The sequence below is a fragment of the Scyliorhinus canicula genome, chromosome 7 (assembly GCF_902713615.1).
Source record: "Scyliorhinus canicula chromosome 7, sScyCan1.1, whole genome shotgun sequence".
In the NCBI taxonomy this organism is placed as follows: domain Eukaryota; kingdom Metazoa; phylum Chordata; class Chondrichthyes; order Carcharhiniformes; family Scyliorhinidae; genus Scyliorhinus; species Scyliorhinus canicula.
In genome coordinates, this window is record NC_052152.1 from 68,275,904 (window position 1) to 68,298,981 (window position 23,078).

The window sequence follows — 23,078 nt, forward strand, 5'->3', positions numbered from 1 at the left end:
CAAATTAATTGGCCAAACTAATTGAAGTACAGATATATGAAACATAATAAAATTATATAGTGACAGAGTAAAGTACGTCAAAAATGTATTGCTTGTCGTTTTCCCCCAGGTCTTACATCCAACCTTTCTCAAACCTTAAATAGTCTTTTCAAACATTTCTGCTGTGATTGGTTGCCTAGTGTTGCAGTTCCTGTGAAATACCATTTATGCAATCTATCTATCTACCACCTCTTGTGCTGAGGTTTGCTGAAAAATAATTACTGCTCACATGCTTTGCTGTTGAATAAATTCCCTTTAGATTCGATTGTGCACAAAATATGTATGCAGTCTAATTTCAGTGATTTAGTTTTTGATACATTAGCAAACTGAGTTAGTAGCAAGTACATACCTATACACCTTTTTAGCTGCAGATAGTTAAGCCTCAAAGGATGATTAAAATGCGGTTTATGGCCAAGGAATGCTTGATTCTATCATTTGATATCAAGAAGACTTTCTTTGCAATAATTAGCACATTGCCTCAAAACATTTGGATTGCAGAGGTACCTGCCACTCTTCTGACAAAGAACCGTTATTTCAACTACACAAGAATACCATCCAGTACATCAGCTAATCTCATTAATAGTGTGTGATCCGACCATAAATTCACACGAGACAGAGTTGAAGTGAACAGTGACTTTAATCAGCTAGAACAGTGCCTGCCTGCGACTGCTCTGCAATGAGAGCCGCCTACAGGGCGGCTGCTCTTTATACCTCCCCTCAAGGGGGCGGAGCCCACAAGGGCACCAACATGATACAATCAGTGCAGTACAGTACAATGGTCCTTAGGTGGAGCCAACATGGGTAACAGCGTGGTACAATGTAGTACAGTGGTGAATGGTTACCATAATACATTCACCACATTCACCCCCTGTTAAAAAGAAATTGAAGTCCGGCAGGGGTGAAGGGCTCACGGCTTCAGTCTGTCCGGCGCCCTGATCATGCGCTGCGATCGCCTGAGCTCTGGTTTTGCAGCGGACACGGGTGTCGAACTCATCCGTGCGGGCATGGGTGTCGCACTCGTCGATGCGGCACAAGTGTGGACTCCCGGAGCTTGTCTTCAGGAGCTTCATTCCTGTAGATCGTCAAAGGGGAAAGGGAGTGCAGGAGGAGGTGTGGAGGCCACGTAGGGATGCGGGCGCTGTTCGCTGTAGGTTGGGGGTGTAGGTTGGGGTGATAGTAGGGGATCCTGCGGGTGCCAGGTCCCGGAGGGAGACCGTATCCTGTCGGCCATCGGGGTGCTCTACGTATGCATAATGGGGGTTGGTTTGAAGGAGCTGGACCCTCTCGACCACGGAGTCGGACTTATGGCTCCTTACGTGTTTGCGGAGTAGGATGGGCCCCGGTGTCTTCAGCCAGGACGGAAGCGAGACCGCAAAGGTGGATTTTCTAGGGAAAACAAACAGGCGGTCATGAGGGGCTGTGCCAAGGATTGACCTAATGGAGTGGAGTGCTTCGGGGAGGACCTCCTGCCAGTGGGAAACTGGGAGATTCCTGGACTGTAGGGCCAGGAGGACGGCCTTCCATACCGTTGCATGCTCCCTCTCCACTTGTCCGTTTCCCCGGGGGTTGTAACTGGTAGTCCTGCTCGAGGCGATGCCCTTACCAAGCAGGTACTGACTCAGTTCGTCACTCATAAATGTCACTGTGAACGTAGGTGGGGAAACCGAACAAGGTGAAGATACTATGTAGGGCCTTAATGACGGTGGCCGCGGTCATGTCGGGGCAAGAGATTGCAAAGGGAAGCGGGAGAACTCGTCATCGACATTGAGGAAATACGTGTTGCAGTTGATAGAGGGGAGCGGCCCTTTGAAGTCGATACTGAGGCGCTCAAAGGGCCGGGATGCCTTCACCATGTGGGCCTTATCCGGTCGATAGAAGTACGGTTTACACTCCGCGCAGATTTGGCAGTCCCTGATCATGAACCTGACATCCTTGGTGGAGTAGGGCAGGTTGCGGGCCTTGATGTAGTGGAGAAGCCGGGTGACCCCCCTGTTGCAGAGGTCATCGTGGATGGCCCGGAGTCATTGAGCTTCCCAGGATGATACACTATATCGTATTTATAGGTGGAGAGTTCGATCCTCCACCTCAAGATCTTATCGTTCTTGAGCTTGCGCGGTGCGTGTATTGTCGAACATGAAGGCTATCGACCGTTGGTCGGTGACGAGGGTAAACCTCCTACCAGCGAGGTAGTGCCTGCAATGCCGTACAGCTTCCACAATGGCTTGAGCTTCTTTTTCGACTGAGGAGTGTCGAATTTCGGAGGTGTTGAGGGTACGGGAGAAAAATGTTACTGGCCTGCCCGCCTGATTGAGGGTGGCGGTGAGGGCGACCTCTGATGCATCGCTCTCCACCTGGAAGGGGATGGACTCGTCCATTGCGTGCATTGCGGCTTTGGCAATATCTGCCTTGATGCGGCTGAAGGCCTGGTGGGCCTTAGCCGCCAGTGGGAAGATGGTAGCTTTGATCAGTAGGCGGGCTTTGGCCGCATAGTTGGGGACCCACTGGGCGTAATAGGAAAAGAACCCAAGGCACATTTTCAGGGCCTTGTGGCAGTGGGAAAGAGGGAGTTGCATACTGTCGGGGTCAGGCCCTCGAACTTCGTTTTCCACGACATAGCCAAGGATGGCTAGTCTGGTTGTGCGGAAAACGCATTTCTTCTTGTTATACGTGAGGTTGAGGGTTTGGGCGGTTTGGAGAAATCTGTGGTTGACATTGTGATCCTGCTGGTCATGGCCGCAGATGGTGACGTTGTCCCGGTACGGAAATGTAGCCTGCAGCCCGTACTGTCCGTTGTTCTTTGGAAGTCCAAGACCCCGTTGGTGACGCCGAAGGGGACCCGGAGGAAGTGGAAGAGGTCGTCTGCCTCAAAGGCCGTGTAGTGGCGGTCCTCCGGGTGGATTGGGAGCTGGTGGTATGTGGACTTCAGATCCACCGTGGAGAACATTCGGTCGTTTGCGATCTGATTAACCATGTCCTCTATCCGGGGGAGTGGGTGCGCATCGAGGTGCGTGTACCGGTTTATGGTATGGCTGTAGTCTACAACCATCCGGTTCTTTTCCCCGGTCCTGGCGACACCACCTGAGCTCTCTAGGGGCTATTACTGGCCTCGATGATCCCTTCCCGCAAGAGCCGCTGGACCTCGGACCTGATAAAAGTCCTGTCCTGGATACTGTACCGCCTGCTTCTGGTGGTGGCGGGTTTACAGTCGGCGGTGAGATTCGCGAAGAGCGGGAGAAGATCGACCTTCAGGGTCGCGAGGCTACATACGGTGAGAGGGGGTAGGGGCCCACCGAACTTCAGGGTCAGGCTCCTGTGGTTGCACTGCAAGTCCAGTCCCAACAGAAGAGGAGCACATAGATCGGGGAGTACATAAGGCTTAAAGTTTGCATATTCGCGCCATGTAATGCGTGGTTCGCAACAGTGTACCCACGGATCTGCACTGAGTACGATCCGGAAGCGAGGGAGGTTGTTTGAAGTGCGGGGGAGATTTGGAGTGAACCACGCCTTAGCGTGTCTGGGTGAATGAAGCTCTCCGTGCTCCCGGAGTCAAACAGGCATGGCATTTTATGTCCATTGACCCGGACAGTCATCATAGAGTTCCGGAGATGCTTTGGGCGTGACTGGTCGACGGGCACCGCGCTGAGTTGTGGGTAGCCAGCGTGGTCAGAGGTGGTGGGGTGGTCCCAATATGGCTGCCCCCATCGGTCGCACGTGTCGGGCAGCGTTGCAGATGGCAGTCAAGATTGCGGCCCCCGTCGGTCGCACGTGTTGGGCGGCGAGGAAGGTGGCATCTAAGGTGGCGGCCCTCATGAGTCGCACATGGCGGGCCACATGGGAGACAGTGGCCAAGATGGCGGCCCCCGTGAGTCGCACGTGTTATGTGGAATTGAAGATGGCTGCCCCCACGGACAACATGAGGTGGGTACCGCGTCCGGAGGGGGCGGAGCCGGCAGGCTCGAAGCCACGCTGCGGGGTCTGCGGGCTGTGAGGACTTTGAGGTCCCATAGGTACTCCTCCAGTGATTCCCCGGGGTGTTGGTGGCGAGTGGTGAGGAGATGCCGCTTGTACATTTCCTTCACCGGCCTCACGTATAGGTGCTTCAGCATCGCGAGAGCGTCTGTGTATGTGGTCGCTTCCTTGAGTTGTACGGAGATTCGATGGCTTACCCGGGTGTGGAGGAGGCTCAGCTTCTGTTCGTCGGTGACAGAGGGCAAGGCGGAGGTGGCGAGGTAGGCCTCAAAACATCGGAGCCAGTGTGAAAAATCCCTTTGGCTTCCGCGGCCTGTGGATCGAGTTCCAGTCGGTCAGGTTTAAGGGCCGATTCCATTGCAATGTTGTAGTTGATTAAATTGATGCCTACGACTGCTCTGCAATGAGAGCCGCCTTCAGGGCAGCTGCTCTTTATACCTCCCCTCAAGGGGGCAGAGCCAGAGGCGGAGCCCACAAGGGCACCAACATGATACAATCAGTGTAGTACAGTACAATGGTCCATAGGTGGAGCCCACATGGGCAACAGCGTGATACAATGTAGTACAGTGGTGAATGGTTACCATAATACATTCACCACAATGTGAAAGTAACCATGTGAGTAATGCAATGTTTCATGAGGCTGCTTGCGGTATTTGCGAAATGTAGCTTTTTAAAAATAAACTGCCAGTTTTCTCCCCTCCCTCGCTCTCCTCCCCTGAATCTTTGCTTGCACATAACGCATAAACATCCATCATGTCCTTCATTCCAGTCACTATTATTCATGTGTGACCATTGACGAGGGAAGTGGGCAGGCTGTTCACCAAAGGGGAATGAGGAGGCCTCAAAACCAAATCCAATCAGTGAAGAGGGCACCCGTAGAGCAGTCTTGTTTTGCATTGTGTTAACTCAACATTATTACAATTACACAGCTATCACAACATAGATCATAGAATTTACAGTGCAGAAGGAGGCCATTCGGCCCATCGAGTCTGCAATGGCCCTTGGAAAGAGCACCCTAGTCAAGCCCACGTCTCCAACCTATCCCTGTAACCCAGTCACTCCTAACCTTTTTGAACACTGAGGGCAATTTATCGTGGCCAGTCCATCTAACCTGCACACCTTTGGACTGTGGGAGGAAACCGGAGCACCCGGAGGAAACCCACACAGACACGAGGAGAACGTGCAAACTCCACACAGACAGTGACCCAAGCGGGAATCGAACCTGGGATCCTGGAGCTGTGAAGCAACTGTGCTGGCCACAGATCTTCTTTATGGCTTTTTCCTGCATGCTTGATGCGGCGTAACTACAAAGCTGAGGAAATGGAGTTTCAGTCTTTGTGAGGAGGCTTCGCGCAATCAACGTCCAACAACCTGCTCTCAAACTCCACTCACATTTTGACAGCTGCAAAAACCTCCACCAGATGAGTTAAGGCAATCCAAAATATTCTAAAACAATTTTCCCTATCTCCAAATGGTAGTGGATCATTCTTGTTTTAAAATTCTAGGATCCAGATTTGCATCTCTGCCAAACATTAATCAATTTGGGCATACCGTATCTATGTACCAAGTGTAATTGAAATCCGTCCATTTGTTTTTGCGATAGTGGCTGGGGGGCAGTGCCAAGGGGGGCCCCTGTGGGGAGATCCATGGTGTGGGGGGGGAAGGAATTCTTTGTGAACATAAATGGGTGTTCTTTGTTTTACAAAAAAGGGCTCCCTGAGCTCTGGATTCCCACTGTTGCCAGCTTTTTCCAGCCCTGCCCTGCCAGCTTGCTGGCCATGCGTGCAGATTTATTTTGTAGTGTGCTGAGAAAAGCTGGCCGTTCAACCGGTGAGCTGCACACCGGTTTTCTCGCCTCAGCCGGCACTTGGTGCAAAAAGGGAAAATTCCACTGTTTTCAGACAGGCAAAAAGGATGGAAACATTACCTCTGCCCACCCAGTTATCAGAATCCACTGTGCCGTGATGAGGATTCGCAATTCTGGCTCAGCTTCCCCCTCCTTAACCCAACGGCCCCGAGGTCAAAGATAGAGGATGGGATTCTTCGGCCTCCCAGTCGTGTTTTTCCCAGCGAGGTGCCTTTCTTTCGCAGCAAGATTCTCTGATCCTGCCCCTGGCGATGAGAGTTCCCATTGAAGACCCCCCCCCCCCCCCCACACCACTGGGAAACCCACGGGCAGGGGTGTGCTGCCAGCGGGACCAGAGAATTCTGACCAGAATCTCTGGCACTCTTGGCCAAGATACCAGTTTAGCACACGCTGGGTGCATCACACCTGGAACCATCTTGCTTTTTATGGCTCTGCTTTTGGCAAGGTAAATTCACTGAGCACACTAGAGATAGTGTTGAACGCTCAGTCTTGTGCTGATCACGGTTTTGCTTTTGTAAACATGAGTGCTGACAGCAGGATGTAGATACCTTTAAGCTGAAAAACTCATCAGCACTGGATAAAAGGAAATTACTGCGGATGTTGGAATCTCAAACCAAAAGAGAAAACGCTGAAAAATCTCAGCAGGTCTGGGAGCATCTGTAGGGAGAGAAAAGAGCTAACATTTCGAGTCCGAATGACCCTTTGTCAAAACAATGCAGCATGTGCCCTGAGAATTCTCACGATTTAATAACAGTACAAAATTACATGTTTGAGGGTACGGTTTAACTAATAGGGAGCAAAGTCCCATAGCGAGCATGTTTAGCCACATGTTTCCCGGCACTTGCAGTGGTGAGAAACACCCCGCTATTTAACGTGCCCCAGTTAAATACAGGGGCCTCAACAGGGAATCGGCAGCCGAGGGTGCACATAGCCCTATTTTCTGCCCTGAGGAGCTCCGCTCGCCTGAATCCCTCTGGAGTCCCCGACCATCCCCATCCCCAAGCCCCAACTCACTGAGAAGGTAATTCCCCCCCCCCCCAACCGATCGCTGCGGTGTGAAAAATGCCAGCTTGGCTGTGCCAACCTGGTACCCTGATAGTGCCCCTGCCAACTGGCAGTACCACCTGTGTACCTAGGAAATGCCAGGCTGGTACCCAGGTGGCACAGCCAGGGTGCCACCATATCTGGAGGTCTCCGATGCCCTGGGAGACCCATTCCGTCTGGTCCCCATTTGTGGAGACCAGTACTGAACGGCGATCGCCCAAGGTCTCCTGAGGGGAAGAGGTTAGATCCCGACATCTCAGGGGCCTTGAGATATTGCATATTAAAATAATACTAGCAGTCTCGCTGTGATGTGCAGATTTGCCACATTGTGGGCAATGGGCAGGATTCACATCGCAACGTCTCGCAAGATTGCGTTAGATCACACAAGGCTTTGGGAGCCGGGTAGATCCCAGGAGCGGGGTCTCCCGGTTTCCATTGGCCACTTTGCGCTGTGACGTGCTACCTTTCAGGGGCAATGTGGCCGTTTGATCGAACCCAGAGTTTCTGCTGCTGGCATAATCTGTGTTTTGGCTGAAAAACACATCAGTTTTGAGAATTTAGTTTTCTCAATTTAGTGCTAGATATTTGCATATCATCTGCCAGAAAACCATCTGTGAACCAGCACAGTCAGAACATAATTTGTACAAATATTCCTTAATGTATTGAAGAGAGGTGAGTGGTGACTTGCAAAGATTTAATTAATACAGCTGAAAGTGGGTTTAATCACACAATAAGCATCTTGAATTGCTCCTAATTCACCACCTCATACGGATATATTTTAGATCACTGAAAATTGATTTTTTTTTAAACTCACCATATTTGAGATTGTGGCACAGTATTCAGACACAGGCTCGAACTTTCCAGCCCTGCTACATGGGCGGGGCTGCAAAGTGCCAGGAGCCAGCCAAAAATCCATTGGCTTTGGTGAGACCAGAAAATCCTACAGACAGCGGGGAATGGAAAATCCTACCCGTCGTAATGTTTCTTTTTAAAAATCATTCAAATCATACAAAATATGGGCAGATTTTCCATTTTTTTGGCAGAGTGGTTATGTGGGTGGGAAAAAAGACTTGGAAGCCCCGGCCCCAACGACAGCTCTCTTCACCTCATCACTCAGATCGTAGCTAAAACAAAATGAAGGCGTGGGATCCAGAATGTCAGCCCACCCCACCAGCAACATAGGTTTATAAAGATCGAGGCAACATTTTAAAGGGAGCCCCAATACAAATTATTAAAATAGAACTCTTTCCACCTCCCCCCCCAACTTCATTGAACATCACCCACGGTGCCGAGGGCAGAACCTCATCCACGGTGCCGAGGGCAGAACCAACACTCCACTGGTTGGTTCTGCTCCACCTACTGTATCCCATGGGTGACCTGGGGCTAGATTATCCATTTTTGGGACCATGTCCCCACGCTGACATAAAAACTGTGGCCTTTTACACCTGGCATTCTGGCGTCAAAAGGCCACAGATTCACCGTCTTGCAGGGGGATAACAGGCAGCTGTCATGGACTCGTAGCTCCAGCTACCGATATGACCCCCTGCACTTTCAGGTCATAGGCCACGCATGTGAGCGGCGGAGGCCTCATGTGGCCACGCCGTGCTCCATGGAGGATTCAGCCTGCGGACCTGGACCGCTGAAATAGTACCCCCGATTGGCCGCTCGCCCGCCCTGGACTGCCCGCATACATAGCCCCCAATCCAGAATGAGGCCCCCCCCCGCCCTCCGATCGGCCCTCCCCCGACTGTGGCAGCCCCGGACTGAGTTCGCAGCCGCCACGCGAGGTTCTCGAACGGCAGGACCAGATTAGAACCACGGCGTCGGGAATTCAGCCGGTCGAATTCACCGAGAAGAACCCTCCTGCGCATGCGCTGGGATGACGGCAGCACACGCTGCCGTTCCCGCGCATGCGCCAACCGGCAGAAGCCCCTTGGCGCCGGTTGGCACGACGCCAAGCTCTTCGGCAGCGGCTGGTGTGGCACTAACCCCGCCACCGCCGGCCTAGCCCCTGAAGGTGCAGAAGATACCGCACATTCTGGGCGGCCCAACGGCGGAGTTGTTCTTGCCACTCCTCAGCGACGGTACGGCCCGCTTCACCGGGTAGGGCAGAATCCCGCCCCAGATGTCACAATGTAATGGCGTATAGTGAGTTAAATTTGCTTCTAATTTTGATTAAATGATATAGCTGTGTTTAAATTGACTAGTATTATGAAAGTATTTAGATGCATTAGAGTATTTTGTTTAGTTGATAATATTCTTTTCTGCATTCAAAAGTATTAAGATTAAGAGTTTAATGAATCAAATGTGATGTAACCTTTTCTTTGATTGACATTTCAGTCATTTGTTAAGCCTTTTGAAGCAATGGAGTAGATGACTATCTGCTCTACTGCTCAAAAAGTAAGTTTTAATGTATTTAGCTCTGGAGGTCTTCATGACACAGCTGTGCTTTGGATTCCAATTATGCATGCTTGGCTGAGTTCCAACCTTACTAATGGATTCAGCTCAGCAGGATTTGTTGACACAGCTGATTAGGAAATTTGTATACTGAACTAGCGTAAAAGATAGAAGAAAATATAAAACCAGTGGTTTGAGGTATAACACAATTATATTGAAAATTGCTTAATCTTTCATACTGGTTCAATCGATTGTGCTGGAATCTGTGCACACATCTAATGGAAAGAAGCAAAAACTATATGGTCATATTTTCTGCTCCCCTCACATCCGTGGTGGGTTTTACCTCTGCAGAAGCGGTGAGCATTGGCCACCAGTGGGATCTTTCACTTACACCGATGTCTCTGGGATTTTGTGTTTCCCACCTGCCCCACCACCAGGGAACCTGCTGCAAGTGGTCGATATCAGCGGGACTAGAATATCCCACTGGTGGAAGGGGCTGGAAAATTCTGCCCTATGTTACACAAAAGATAGTCCAGCTTGAGAGGCCTCAAATTCAAAGGTCAACTTTAAGAATGTAATTATAATCTACATCTCTTGAATTGAAATCACCTTTTGCTCCATAAAATCTGCATTATCCAATAGTTTAAATGAAGAAATTTCAATAACATGGCACAGAGGGAGATTTTGCATGATTTTAATTTGAGTTAAGACTATTTAAATTAAGGAACTTCAAGTTAAGAGTGGATTAATATTTGTTAATTTTTTTTAGTGTGAAAAAACTGTCATATTCCAAAACACAACTCCAAGGAAGTTCAGGCTGGAAAGTTTTATTTTCACAACATTTCTCAATTAAATGAATTATTAACACGTTATTGAGATCTGATGGTGGATAATGTAAGATTTAAACTATCATTACAAAATAGAGAGATTGCCTTAATTTCATACAATTTTAAAATAACAGAATAGCTGGTCAATAAACCAGGGTATTTTTTTATTTATAAGTTATACTGGATATGGGGATTTTGTTCTAGGTTTATACTAAATTATGTATGTTCACGCCACCAACGGTCTGAACTCAGAAAATTTTAACATATTGATACTGAGCTAAATATGGAGATTATAAAATAAGTAATCAAAAGCTTGTTCACTTGGATAAGTTCGAAGAAGCATATTAAAAAGGAAGAGAGGCCTCATGGCGCCGAGGTCCCAGGTTCGATCCCGGCTCTGGGTCACTGTCCGTGTGGAGTTTGCACATTCTCCTCATGTTTGTGTGGGTTTTGCCTCCAGAACCCAAAGATGAGCAGGATAGATGAATTGACCATGCTAAATTACCCCTTAATTGGAAATAAATGAATGGGGTATTCTAAAATTGAAAAAAAAAGGAGAGAGGAGTGAAAACATTCAGGGCAGAAATTCCAGAGCTTAAGGCGTAAGCCAATGAAACCTTGGTTGCCAATGGTGGGGTGAAAGAAGTGTAAATGTTGGGGAGGTGGGGGGGGGGGGGGGGGGGGACATTATAGGGTTGGAGGATATTATAGAGATAAGGCGGGATAAGAATAGCTGAAAATTATAAAGTTGAAGCATTTAGGACTCTAAAGTCAATATAGATTAACAAACAGCAGGATGGGCGAAAGAGCCTTGGTACATTTTAAGATATGGGCAGAAGCTTTTTGGATGATTGGGGATGTATAGAGGGTGGAAGGTGAAAAAAACAGAATGATGAACAAGTGTCCATTGTCAGGGCATTGGCGATTTTAGAGAAAAATGTAGGACTGAAGGAGGTTACAGAGATAAGGAAAGGTGGAACTGTAGGTGGATTTATGGACAAACTGTCAGAGTTGAGACAATGAAGAGCAGGGAACATTGAGTTGTTTGCTGATTAGCGCTGCATAGAATACTAGGATCAGAGTTTTATAGAGGGTTAAGATGAGACGCCAGGTGAGAGATTTTGAATCATTGAGTTTGAAGGTGATTGAGGCATGAATGAAGATTTCAGTAGCTTAACAGTGGATAATGTTACATAAGCAAAACAGGATCAATATGATGGAGAGAATGTCAGGGCTGGAAACTCAGTTTGAGTTCATGGATTTAGGATTGAGAACAGTTTTAACATAGTAGATAGCGAGGGGCAGAGTTGGTGACAAGAAAATTTATGATGGAAGTGGAAAATTATGGTTTTAGTCTTGATGTTTAACTGGAGAAACATTATAGTCGAGAAATGAATGTCTCCAATGTTGGAGGACAAGGTTAAAAATGTTTGTAGAGCATTCCTTTGTCTGTGGGAATTTTTTGATTTAGTTTTAATGACTCCCTAATTCATGGGGAGGCAGTGGTGTTGTGGTATTGTCACTTGACTAGTAATCCAGAGACCCGTAGTAATGCTCTGGAAACATGGGTTTGTATCCCACAGATGGTGGAATTTGAATTCAATTTTTTTTTTTAAATCTGGAATTTTGAAAAGTCTAATGACGACCATTAAATCATTGTTGATTGTTAAAAAAACCCATCTGGTTCACTAATGTCCTTTAGGGAAGGATATCTGTCATCCTTACCTCTGGCCTACATGTGACACCAGATACACAGCAATGTGGTTGACTCTTAAATGCCCTCAAGGATGGGCAACAAATGCTGGCCCAGCCAGTGACACCCATGAGTGAATAAAGAAAATGAAATTAACGAGAAGACAGATGCATCATACAATTCAATTCAACATTTAATTTTTAAAATTCCTTATGGGATGTGGGAATTTCTGGCAAGCATTTGCTGCCTCTCCCTAATTGCGCTTTAACTGAATGGCTTGCTTGGCAAGCAGTTAAGAGTCAACAAATGGTTATGGGTCTGGAGTCATATGTAGGCCAGACCAGGTAAAGACAACAGATTGCCAGTGACATTGTCCAATGAAATTATCACTATGCCACCATTTCCTCCTCCCCCCTTATCAGTTAGCATTAATTGATATTTGTGAAACAAGTGTACCATAATTAATCAATGATTTGGACATTCATGAAAATAGACAACGGTGTTTTTCTACTTGTAAATAATAAAATTGTATACTTTTGAAAATCTCAGTTCTCGATTATATATTTTTGTTATAATAAATTTGTCCTTTTCAGATTCTGCAGATGAAAGTAAACCTTCCGAAAGTGCCCAAAATGAAGAGGTTAAAGATGATAAGAAGGCCACCGAGGAAAATGCCTGAAGATGTAAGGTCCCCAGCCCCAGCTACTCTCTCCCCTTTGATGTGTGGACCATTCCCCATATGGCTAAAGGCGGGAAAATTTTCCAGTCAAACCGTGTGGCTTAATTTAAATGTTCTTGGTGTTGTTCTGGCAGTTCGATGACCATCATTTGGAATTCTTGCACTGTACAAAATTTCTCTGGCTCTCTGTTTCACTGTATGCAATGTTATTTTAAGAAGTAAAAATGTAAGTGAAAATGGTATCCTTTAAATGTGATGGGAATGACTATACATTTGTTTTGAGAATAAAGCAACGTGCCAATTATTGGTGGGTAAGGCCTCATTGTGACCCCAACCGTGGGGTTGTTCTTTATCTTAAACACTATCTCCATTTAATTGATTCAAATAACTAATATCTAATTGCAATCTAACTAATTAAACCTTATTTTACTTTATTCAATGATTCATGTATATTTGATGATTATGTCACTGCCTCATAACCTCTTGTTCTGATGACATGTTTGTTGCATGACCTTTGGCAAAATTACATTATGCATTCGGGAGAGGAATACATTGATCATTTAATTTCTTACCAACAATAGTCTGCAGCATCAAAATCTTATGACCCGCTGACTTATATATTCCTCTTTCTGTGGTGTTTTCTGTGCTGCCCTATGTTCTGCCGCAATCTTTTTGTCGGTCCATCAGAAACTCTTCACAGTTGACCTTCATTATTTAGCTGTGAATTAAAAAAACAATCTTCCCTAATGTTAATGGCAAAGGCTGACATTCCCCCCACTTATATATAATGAGAAAATGTTACTAAATGAAAGTTTCTATGAATTTAAGGGAACAGATAAAAATAATAGGAAAAATGGCAGCTAACAGGACAGAATTCAAATACATTGGATAATTCGAATATTTTACATTGTTGTGACTGATGTGTTTTGGAATTTATGCATGGGTTGTACCTCATTTTACATATACTTTATTGCCTCTGTGCATCAAATACTAGTCAAACTGCATGTAATTCAAGAGTAGTGCATTTCATTTATTAACTGAGTTTCACACTTGAAAAGGATTGCATTTTATGTGTGATGCTTGATTTTAAGCATAAAAATATTGTTCTCTGCCATTAGATCTCATGTGATCCTCAATAGGTTTCCAATTCCAGATATTCCAACACTTCCATTTGCAACACATTCCGGAGGAGAAAATGTGCATTTTACTTATAAGAGTGTTTAGCTTGCTTGGAAACTGTCTCTTGTAATATATTGCTAGGAAGCTGATTCACATTGCTGCCTTAACTTCAGGTCCTCACACCATTCCAAAGACACATCCATCATCGCATGCAGCATGTATGAATGAATTAGCAGGAAAACTAATCTGGACAATGGGCAGAGGGATAGAGGCTGCTCTTCCTTTCACAGACAATGCAACTACTTGCTGAGTTAAGTTGCCCACCCATATGAAACTACCAGAAGTCAATGTGAGGCCTAAAATCTAAGATGTCTGAGCCTAAAGAGAAAGCGAGTCACCAGTCAATCCATTTTGTTTCACCAGCCATTATCCTTCATTATCTCTCAAACCACCTGCACTTACTGCCATGTAATTTTGGAACTGCCTGGCAGGGCTGTTAGTGATGAATGAACCAGTGCACATTTACTCTATAATATTTGTTGTAACACTTGCAATAGTATTCACTACATTATAGAAATGTTGTAGTTACAACCTTCATTCACATCTCACATGTTACATGTTTGCACTTTTTCTTCAAATTTGTCTACACTGCCATCTGCAAATCTTTTGGCATAATTTTGTTCAACTGAGAATTGCTGACAATGACTTGAAAATAAAATGTTAGTTAGGCTTGATAGAACACATATTCTTTATCTATGTAAGTTCTCTTTAATAATTATTATTTTGTGGTTTGTAGCACATTGGGAAACTACTAGAGCAGTTACACACATCACTTGATTGAACAATATTATTAGCACATGTGGATCTTCCTACTAACTAAAGGGTGTCCTTAAGTAGTTCCTTTCACAAAAACCTTGGCATTGAACTGTGAAGTGGCATGAGAGTTATAAGTCCCACATTAAGCTGATCAAACAAATTAATTTACAAAAGTCAATAAAGCCAAACAATTTTAATTCCTCAGGAGTTCATCAGTTACATTACATGAGAAAACTTTTCAAATGAATACGCATTGATTATATTCAATAAAAAAAATGTTTTTGCAATGAAAAGTTAACTTCAAATTTACCAAAAGAGAGAGTTTAATTGTGATACTTTCACATGGGTTCTTACTATGCAATTGTGAATGCAATTGTAACATTAATTGGCGCAATTTCACTTTAAAATGTAAAGACCGCTAAGTACAATGTAAGTTTAAAAAAAGGAAGTGCAGTGGGATAACATCAGTTAGCTAATGTGTGCAGCTTCTGAAATACTGGTCACTCTTGATTGTAACTTATGTGCAGAACTAATTAGTGATCCTTATATTACCTCAAATAATAAACTTTTAATCTAAATGACCATCTTTGTATAATGTGCCTTTCCACTTCTCTGAAGTAAGCTCGATCTCTTGTGTGCCATTTTCTGACTGCTGCTGCCATTGAAGTCTCAAATTGTAGCAAAGTGCATCAGAAAAAGCTACCATGTCACCTTCGTAATTTACACTCTTTACACAAATTCAAAAATTCTTATCCATATTTCAAAATGCATAAACATTAAAACAAAGAGCTTGCTGTCTAAGATAGTTTGTTATTCAATGACCAATATGTACATTGTGTAAATCTGTATTTTGCTGAACATTCATCTTAAAAACGTTATTACAGATCCAACGGTCCCTGCATTATATATTAGTATCATATAGAGAGAAATTCAAATTCTCAATGCATTAAAATGGGCGGGAACTAGCAGGCCATTTTAAATTCTACTCTATTTGCCACCACTTAACAGAAGCAAAAATATTGCTCGGCCCAGATTGAATATTTTCCTGAAAGTGTGAACTTTACTTTTGATTTAAAAAAACGATAATTGAGACTTATTTGGATACAGTGATCTTAACTGTTAATGACTAAAAGGAAAATCAAAGCACAACTTGCATAAAGGAAGTTGAGAAATAACTTTTTATTGATTGCTGACATCAATGTAAAAAGATATTTGTTAAAACATGCCCCCCATTTCAACTGCATGCTAAACCATTGCCTGTTGGTATTTCAATTTGTTGATCAATAATGCTAAGTCCTTTTATTCAGAAAGTGACAAGCTAAATACTAGTTATAAATGCTCACTGTCTTGTGAAGTATGAAGTTCTAAAGCAAATTCTTAATGTCTAAAATCTTTCATTTGAGAAGTGTTCCTTCTTTGGCAAACACCAAAGGTTTGTGATGCAGTTCCTGCAAAGCTGTGTAAGTTAACTTATTGCCTAAGTTTCCAACCGGCAAATGACAGCCAAGGAATTTAATTTATTTATTTCAGATGTACACATGACCATATTAATTCACACTCAGTTCAGAACAACAAAGCAGAAAAGGAATCTCACTGCACAGGATGGATTTTTTCAGTAATGAGCAGATGTTAAGTTCTTGTATTAAGCACAAAACAGTCGATCAATTTTTGACTTTGTAAACTATGGGAAGTAGATAACATCTATAAAGGGCTTCACAAAATATTACATTAAATTGAAACCTAATTGAAAACAAAGATTATTTTTATGCCAAGGTTGATCGTACAGATAAATGTAACTCACAGCAACATTGGAATTATTGATGATTTGAATTATTTTTCAGACACCATAGGTTAAATGTTCTGATAACTGTGCATTGTGATCTTCAACCTCCACATTTGTATCGGGGCTGTGAGATAATGAAGCAAGAAAACATCACATTTAAAAGTGCATTTTAAAAACAAAGATAAATTCTTATCCTGATTAGTGATAAAAAAAAATCTTGATATTTAATTAGAACATTGAAAAGCTAAAAAATGTCTTCATCTAATTTCTCCTATAAAAACTATTTGACACAAAATTATTAAATTTAGTGACTTTTAATATTTTTAGCAGCATACTCTGAAATCATGCATTGTCTATGATGCACATTGGCAACCAGTAGTTACTATCTGACATAGAGGTTGTATTTCTTGTTAGTTGCATGTTTCTAGTGTGTATTGACAACAAAAAGTTGTGAAATAATTTTTTGTTACTGGTCCATTCTTTAAGCAAGATTTATCATAAATAATGCTTAATTAGTTAATGTCCTCCCTGTTGACTGTAATTGTGTGCCATGAATACAACCAAAGCTATTGCCATATTGTCCAGTTGCAAAACTGGCATAACTAGCCTGTCACTTTGAACATATTGTCAAGCTTTTTAAAACAGTTCCACTTTTCTATTGCACCTATAACTAAACATGATGATTGTTTCATGTAGTACTTGTCACCATTTTGAACCATGTGTATTAAAATGTAATGAACCTTCTGGAAAAAAAACCCTATGTATGTCAGCAAAGGGTTACTGTCAATTTAACCTTCTATAAGAAATGTAGAAATTCATGTGAAAAGTCTTGAAGGCACAAAATAGTCTGCTTTTCTTATCTTGGTAACATAGGTAAGTATTGAAAACTTTGTTAATCTTAGCACAGGTAGGTTTTTTGATATAATGGCAAGCTTATTGTACTTCAGCATGTAGGCAGACAGCACTAAATCACCAGATCTGTTTCATACATACCACCAATACATGTCAGACCTTCAGTAAGATGACATTTGTTTATTTTGTCCTTGGGTGAAATAATGTCATCTACTTGAATATTTTCAATGCTCACTGTTATTCAGTCTTGCCTCAGAGAGGATGGTTGTTCATAATATCAAAAGTGAATATATAGCCTTTTGCTTGATTGTTCTGTAAGGTCTCTTGCTGAAGACAGTTGTTCACTAATGAGCGTTAATAGGGGATTGAATTAGCAAGAACTTCAGCTTGTTTTAATAATGATTCTTGCCCGAAGGTAAAAGCATTTAAAGCGTACACTGGTACAGTGTGATTTCATATGTCACATCAAGCAACAACATGGCTATTTAAAAAGGATGTTTTTAACCTACTGTTTTTAAGATGAACACAAATGACAGGAAACATTTAATATTGTTCTTGAAGTGATTTTTTATAATGCTGTATCAATATACTCCTAATTATCAATGTGAGCATGTTACGCCTTGACATTAGACAGACCGCCAGCTTTTGCCATACCAAAAACTATTGCATTTGATGTCTTCTTAGAATGATATAGTTACAGAGTTAGCAAGAACTAAATACAAAAGAAACCTGTATTATTAAGTGACTACCTTCCAATTTTAATCGGATGGTCTCTTAATCCTCACCAAGACTGAATCTTTTCCATGGTTAGATGACTAGAAGTGGGTGTATTTTGTAGCACATATCTTTCTATTAGTCTAAGTAGCAATTTTCAGGTTTTACTCATCAAAACAGAGCAAAGGGGACCACTGCAGTTATAATAGTGCAGCCATTAACCATATTAGTATGTGATTGCTTAATAAAGGCTTCACTCGTTATACTTGTGGAAAAAGTAGTGGGATTGGTGAAACAGGCCATTGAATGCAGGTAACTGCTTAACAGAAAAGTCTGCTTGTTGGGGGAGGGAGGTTTTAAAAAGGGGACACATGTGGGCCTGTTTTAACTGAGTTTAGAACTCTCGGTCATTATCTTTTTTTAACTGTGCGAAGGGAGTGTCCAGATCCTTTATGCATGCTGGTCATAGGTTTCAAATTGTACTAATGTTGTATTTGCTGGAGCTGTACTTTTGACTTGGAACTAATTGATGCTTAGGCTAAAAAATCTTTTAAAAGGCTGCATGTATATTTCCAACTATCTTGCCAGAAAATAAGACTCCAGCAGATCAAACCTGTTGGCAGTGCAGTTGTATTGGTTCACTTTTCAATATGTTGCCCTCCTTATAGATATGACTGGTCTAAGATAATTAAATGACGGGTGGAAGCAATCATTAGCCACCTTATATGTCAAATAGTCAATTTTACCTTTTGTCTCTGTAATTGTGTTTTTATAGAATGTCATTATATTGCACTGGAACCCTTCCTCTCATTGGTATTTTGAATCCACTGCAATATGGTGCCAATTAGGCTTCAAGGATATGCAAATCAAAGTACAGTGGTAATTAATGAATATAATAAAATGAAAGTCTGAGTGACATGGTTTTGGTAAATCTAATTGAGCATCATGAATACCAATCCTAATCTTGCATAAGCATTAAATCTCAGATAAAGTACAACTCTGTGTTTTAAATGTTGACCATCCTCTGAGCACAAAGTTTGTAGTTGGAAGCATACATTTCTTTCAGCCTTACAATGCATTTTTTGATTGCCTTCCTGCCTACTTGATTGGCCACTGCCTTACGCAATCCTGATCTACTTGCTTGGTGCTGTTGAGTCCTTGTGATGTTCTGTAGTGCTTGATTGCTGGTATTTTTGTACTGGTAAATTATTTTTACTCAGCAGTAATGATATTCTGAAATTGTGAGTGTGTGTAATTGGTGTGGCATCTAAGATGGCTGATGCAGAATGTGGCCTGCCTTTTTTCACAAAATGTCAGAGAGACAGTGGGGAGAATGAAAAAAAAATAAAAGTCACCAGTCTTCACAAATTTCAAAGTCTTTGGTGTTTCCTTTTCATATGTGGCTCCTTAGTATGTTAGAAAGCACTTAAGAGTGCTGGATTGCTATAAGAGTATATATATATATATCAGTAAAATTGTCTTTTTGTGTCAGTAAATCCCATTATGACTTTTGTTTAAAGTACCCTTTTATATCTTTCAGACGATGATAAACTGAACAGAAAAACTAGGGAGTTGATTATGACCATATCAGCAATAGCAGATGCACAAAGCTAAACTGTGTATAATGGAACATAAACAGAACTATAAGACTCTAGCAATGTTTAGTCACTACAAAATGTCTTTGCCCTTACAACTAAAGTAACATCACTCATGTCAATTGGCAGAGTCTCAGATACCAATTCAACTGATCCTGTGTCAGTTTCTCAACATTTCAAAAGAAAATCAAAGGTTAGCAATATGGCACAATTAAATCCATTGGAGCATTGGACTGAAGGCGGTTAGAACAAATCAGTCAAATGTTATTGATTGCTTACGCATCAATTTTAGGAAAAATAAATAAAGATGAGTTGGTGGTTTTTGAGACTTCCAGAAACTGCATTTTTATTCAACATTTATACTGCCACACCCACCCCTCAGAAATATATAAAACAAGCTTCTGGAAAAAAGCTAATATTTAAGTATTATATTTTGATTATCATTCAAAATAAAGGCTCATTGCTTGAATTAATTAATTCTCCCTTGACAATGTATACCTCTGTGGCACACTGGAAGTTATCAATTTGATCAATAAGCATCAAGTCATGCTCCCTGTAGCCTACGTTACAGAAATAATCCATATTTGGAATCACATTAGAAGGTTGATATGTTTGAGAATTTGAATATTAGACACATGAAAAAAAGGATTTAATTTATGTAGGGATTATCAATTGTAAATTGATTGGATGATCCATGAAAATTCGAGAGAACTGCTATTAATAAGAACACAAACTGATAAACAGGAGCACAGTTGTCTGTCCACTTGATCTTACCCGGCCATTCAATTTGATCACCTGTGAACATCTACACTCTGGAAAGCAACATTGAGACAATCAGATATAATCCCATCTTCATCCGACATTCCCTGGGGCAGCATTGAAGGCGAGCATGGTTAAATAATTAAGAGCTAGGTGAGGTAATTAAGCCAATAATGAGGTTGTTTGGCCCGGAATCTTGAATTTACCTGCCATGGAATTTATTCGTTCACCTGCCAGCAACTTGCCAGGGTCATTGAAGTGAGTGCACAGTGGAAGAAGCTTTGGTGAAATTATAAACTGGTAAGGCATTTATCAATTACACTGAAGTGCTCCAACCATGATGTGCAAAGCTCACCTTCTCTCAGTGCTATTTTGGCTCGATAGGTAATTACAAGCTGCTTGGAAGGCACTCGTCTTACACTGCCCTCATCCTCTGCTGTATTTCCCTGCCTCCAACCTTCACCATAGCATGGAAACTGCTAATGCAGCTCCCCCTTCCTCCTCATCTGAGGATCAAGAGCAGAGGCCAAACCATCACTAACTAAGGACCAACCCATTTTAGATCTAGTATTGTGTAATGTGGTAGGGTTAATTAGTAATCTCATAGTGAATGAACCTCTGGGAAAAAATGATCATAACACAATTGAATTCCATACAAAGTTTGAGAGTAAAGTACTTAAAGTAAAGCCAATTATATAGATGTAAGGTGAGAGTTGGCTACGTTTGCCTTGGTAAAATAACTAAAATGTATGCTGGGTAAATAAAAAGTAGGAAACATTGAAATAAACACTTCAATATTTTCAACAAAAATATAAAAATGAATACATTCCTGGCTTATCAGGCAAGTTTAAGATAGAATCGCATTTTTCTTTATTTGTTCATTGGACGTGGGTGTCACTGGCTAGGCCAACGTTTATAGCCCATCCTTAACTGATCTTAAGAAAGTAGTGGTGTGCTGCCTTATTGAATCACTACAGTCATATTGTTAGGGAGGAAGTTCCAAGAAGCAGTGTTGTGTGGCTTGGAGAGGAACTTGCAGATGGTGGTAATGTTCCCATGCACATTCTGCTCTTCTCCTTTTAGGTAATGAAGACTGTGGGTTTGGAAGGTGCTGTGGAAGGAACCTGGATTGGATTGGTTTATTGTCACGTGTACCGAGGTACAGGGAAAAGTATTGTTCTGCGTGCAGCTCTAACAAATCATTCCGTCATGAAAAGAAAATACATAATAGGACAAACATAAAATGCACAATATAAAGATATAAACACAGGTATCGGGTGAAGCATACAGGAATGTAGTAGTACTCAGTCAAAAAGATGTGTGAAGCAATCAGATTAGTCCCTAAGTCCATAAGAGGGTCATTTAGGAGTCTGGTAACAGTGGGGAAGATGCCTTGGTGAGTTCTTGCAGCGCATTTTGTAGATGATACATACTTCTCCTACTTTGCGTCAGCAGTGAAGCAAAAGGCTTTCAATGTTGCAAATAGTAGAAAACCTGAGGATTGCGGAGTGCTAATTTTCTGGTTGCATTAGCGGCAGACATCGTCACAGGTGGGAGAGGAAAATATGGAGAATGGCCAAAAGTCAGTTTCCTGCTGGCATAACAATAGAACAGAAATTTCCGCTCCCGACTTTCGGAGAATAAAGGCTTGATGAGGGGGTGCTCAATCTAGACAGAGGTATGTGAAGGGACTGGAGGAAAAAACGTAACTGTGTTGAGTCAAGACAGAGGAAAGAGAAGGACTGGAGGTTAAAGTCATGATTGGGGGTGGGGGAAAAACTGGAACAGAGCACAGACACAAATGACTAGGGGATACAGGGCAAGTGAGGCAGGTGGTGAAATTAATCAGGGTCCAGAAAGCATAGACATTCCTGGGAAATATAGCACTGAATAGTCGGGGCCAGAAAGAGTAGTTAGTCCTGTCGATCTGCACCACAATATTTGGGCTGTGGTTTCCTGGTCTCTGTCCAGGGAGAGGGAGGGCAATTTAGCCCTGTGCCAGCTGTGCCCAGCATGGTGTGCAGGATGTGGCCAGTTCCTCAGACACATTGTTACTGGGGTTTGGTGGCTTGATACTGGACTACAAATCCCACAATCACAGTCGGGAGGTATCTGCAGCTTGTAGATAAGGACCAGATGTGTAGAGGCGGGGAGGGAACACTCGATCATCTCAGGGGAGGCCTTAATACGTTCCAGTACAATGAGCCTCAAGATGGGGAGGAGCCAGGTCTACATGGGGCATTAGGATATCAAATGGTTCAAAGAGGTGGAGAGGGATTTCAAGGACTGTAATGATGGGATCAAGGATTAGAAGGAGAGGAAATGATTGGAGGATGGTGGAGGGGAAACCTGCACATGATTGGTGGGAATTCGATGCTAGTCTTGTAGTAAAACCTCAGCACCACCATTTTTCAAGCTGATCCAATGATGCAGCTAGAAATGATGCTATGAATCAAATTGTCTAGGGAGTGCTGTCAGGGTGTGTGGGAGGAGACTACCACTGCACTTGTAGGCCAATTAAGTGGATACCCTACTATTTCTGCTTTACCAAATGGAGAGAAAGGCACAGCTGAGACATATTAGGAACAATAAAATGGCAATTTAGTGAATGTAGCACCATAACTCTTGAAGCGCATTCTCGCAAGAGTGTAGCAGGCAGTGGTGCAGTGGTATTGCCACTGGGCTAATAATCCAGAGATCCAGGTCAATGCTCCGCAGATCTGGTTCCAAATTCCACCAAGGCAGATGATAGAATTTGAATTCAATAACGCATCTGGAATTAAACTAATTGTGACCATGAAGCCAGTGTCGATTGTTGTTTAAAAAAAACCCAGCTGGTTCATTAATGTCCTTTAAGGAAGGAAACCTGCCACTCTAACCGACCTGGCCTCCATGTGACTGCAGACCCACAGAAATTGTTGACTC

General features: G+C 42.9%; 1 protein-coding gene across 1 annotated transcript in view; it reads left to right on the forward strand.

Annotated features, from left to right (window-relative positions):
* Positions 1-19,167, forward strand: part of gap43 (growth associated protein 43) — a 295,571-nt gene extending 276,404 nt beyond the window's left edge. The window contains exon 3 of the mRNA XM_038802216.1: positions 12,430-19,167. Within this exon, the coding sequence (XP_038658144.1) occupies positions 12,430-12,515 (86 nt within the window). The 3' untranslated portion in view covers positions 12,516-19,167. The remainder of the gene's footprint in view (positions 1-12,429) is intronic.
* The last annotated feature ends 3,911 nt before the right edge of the window (positions 19,168-23,078 follow it).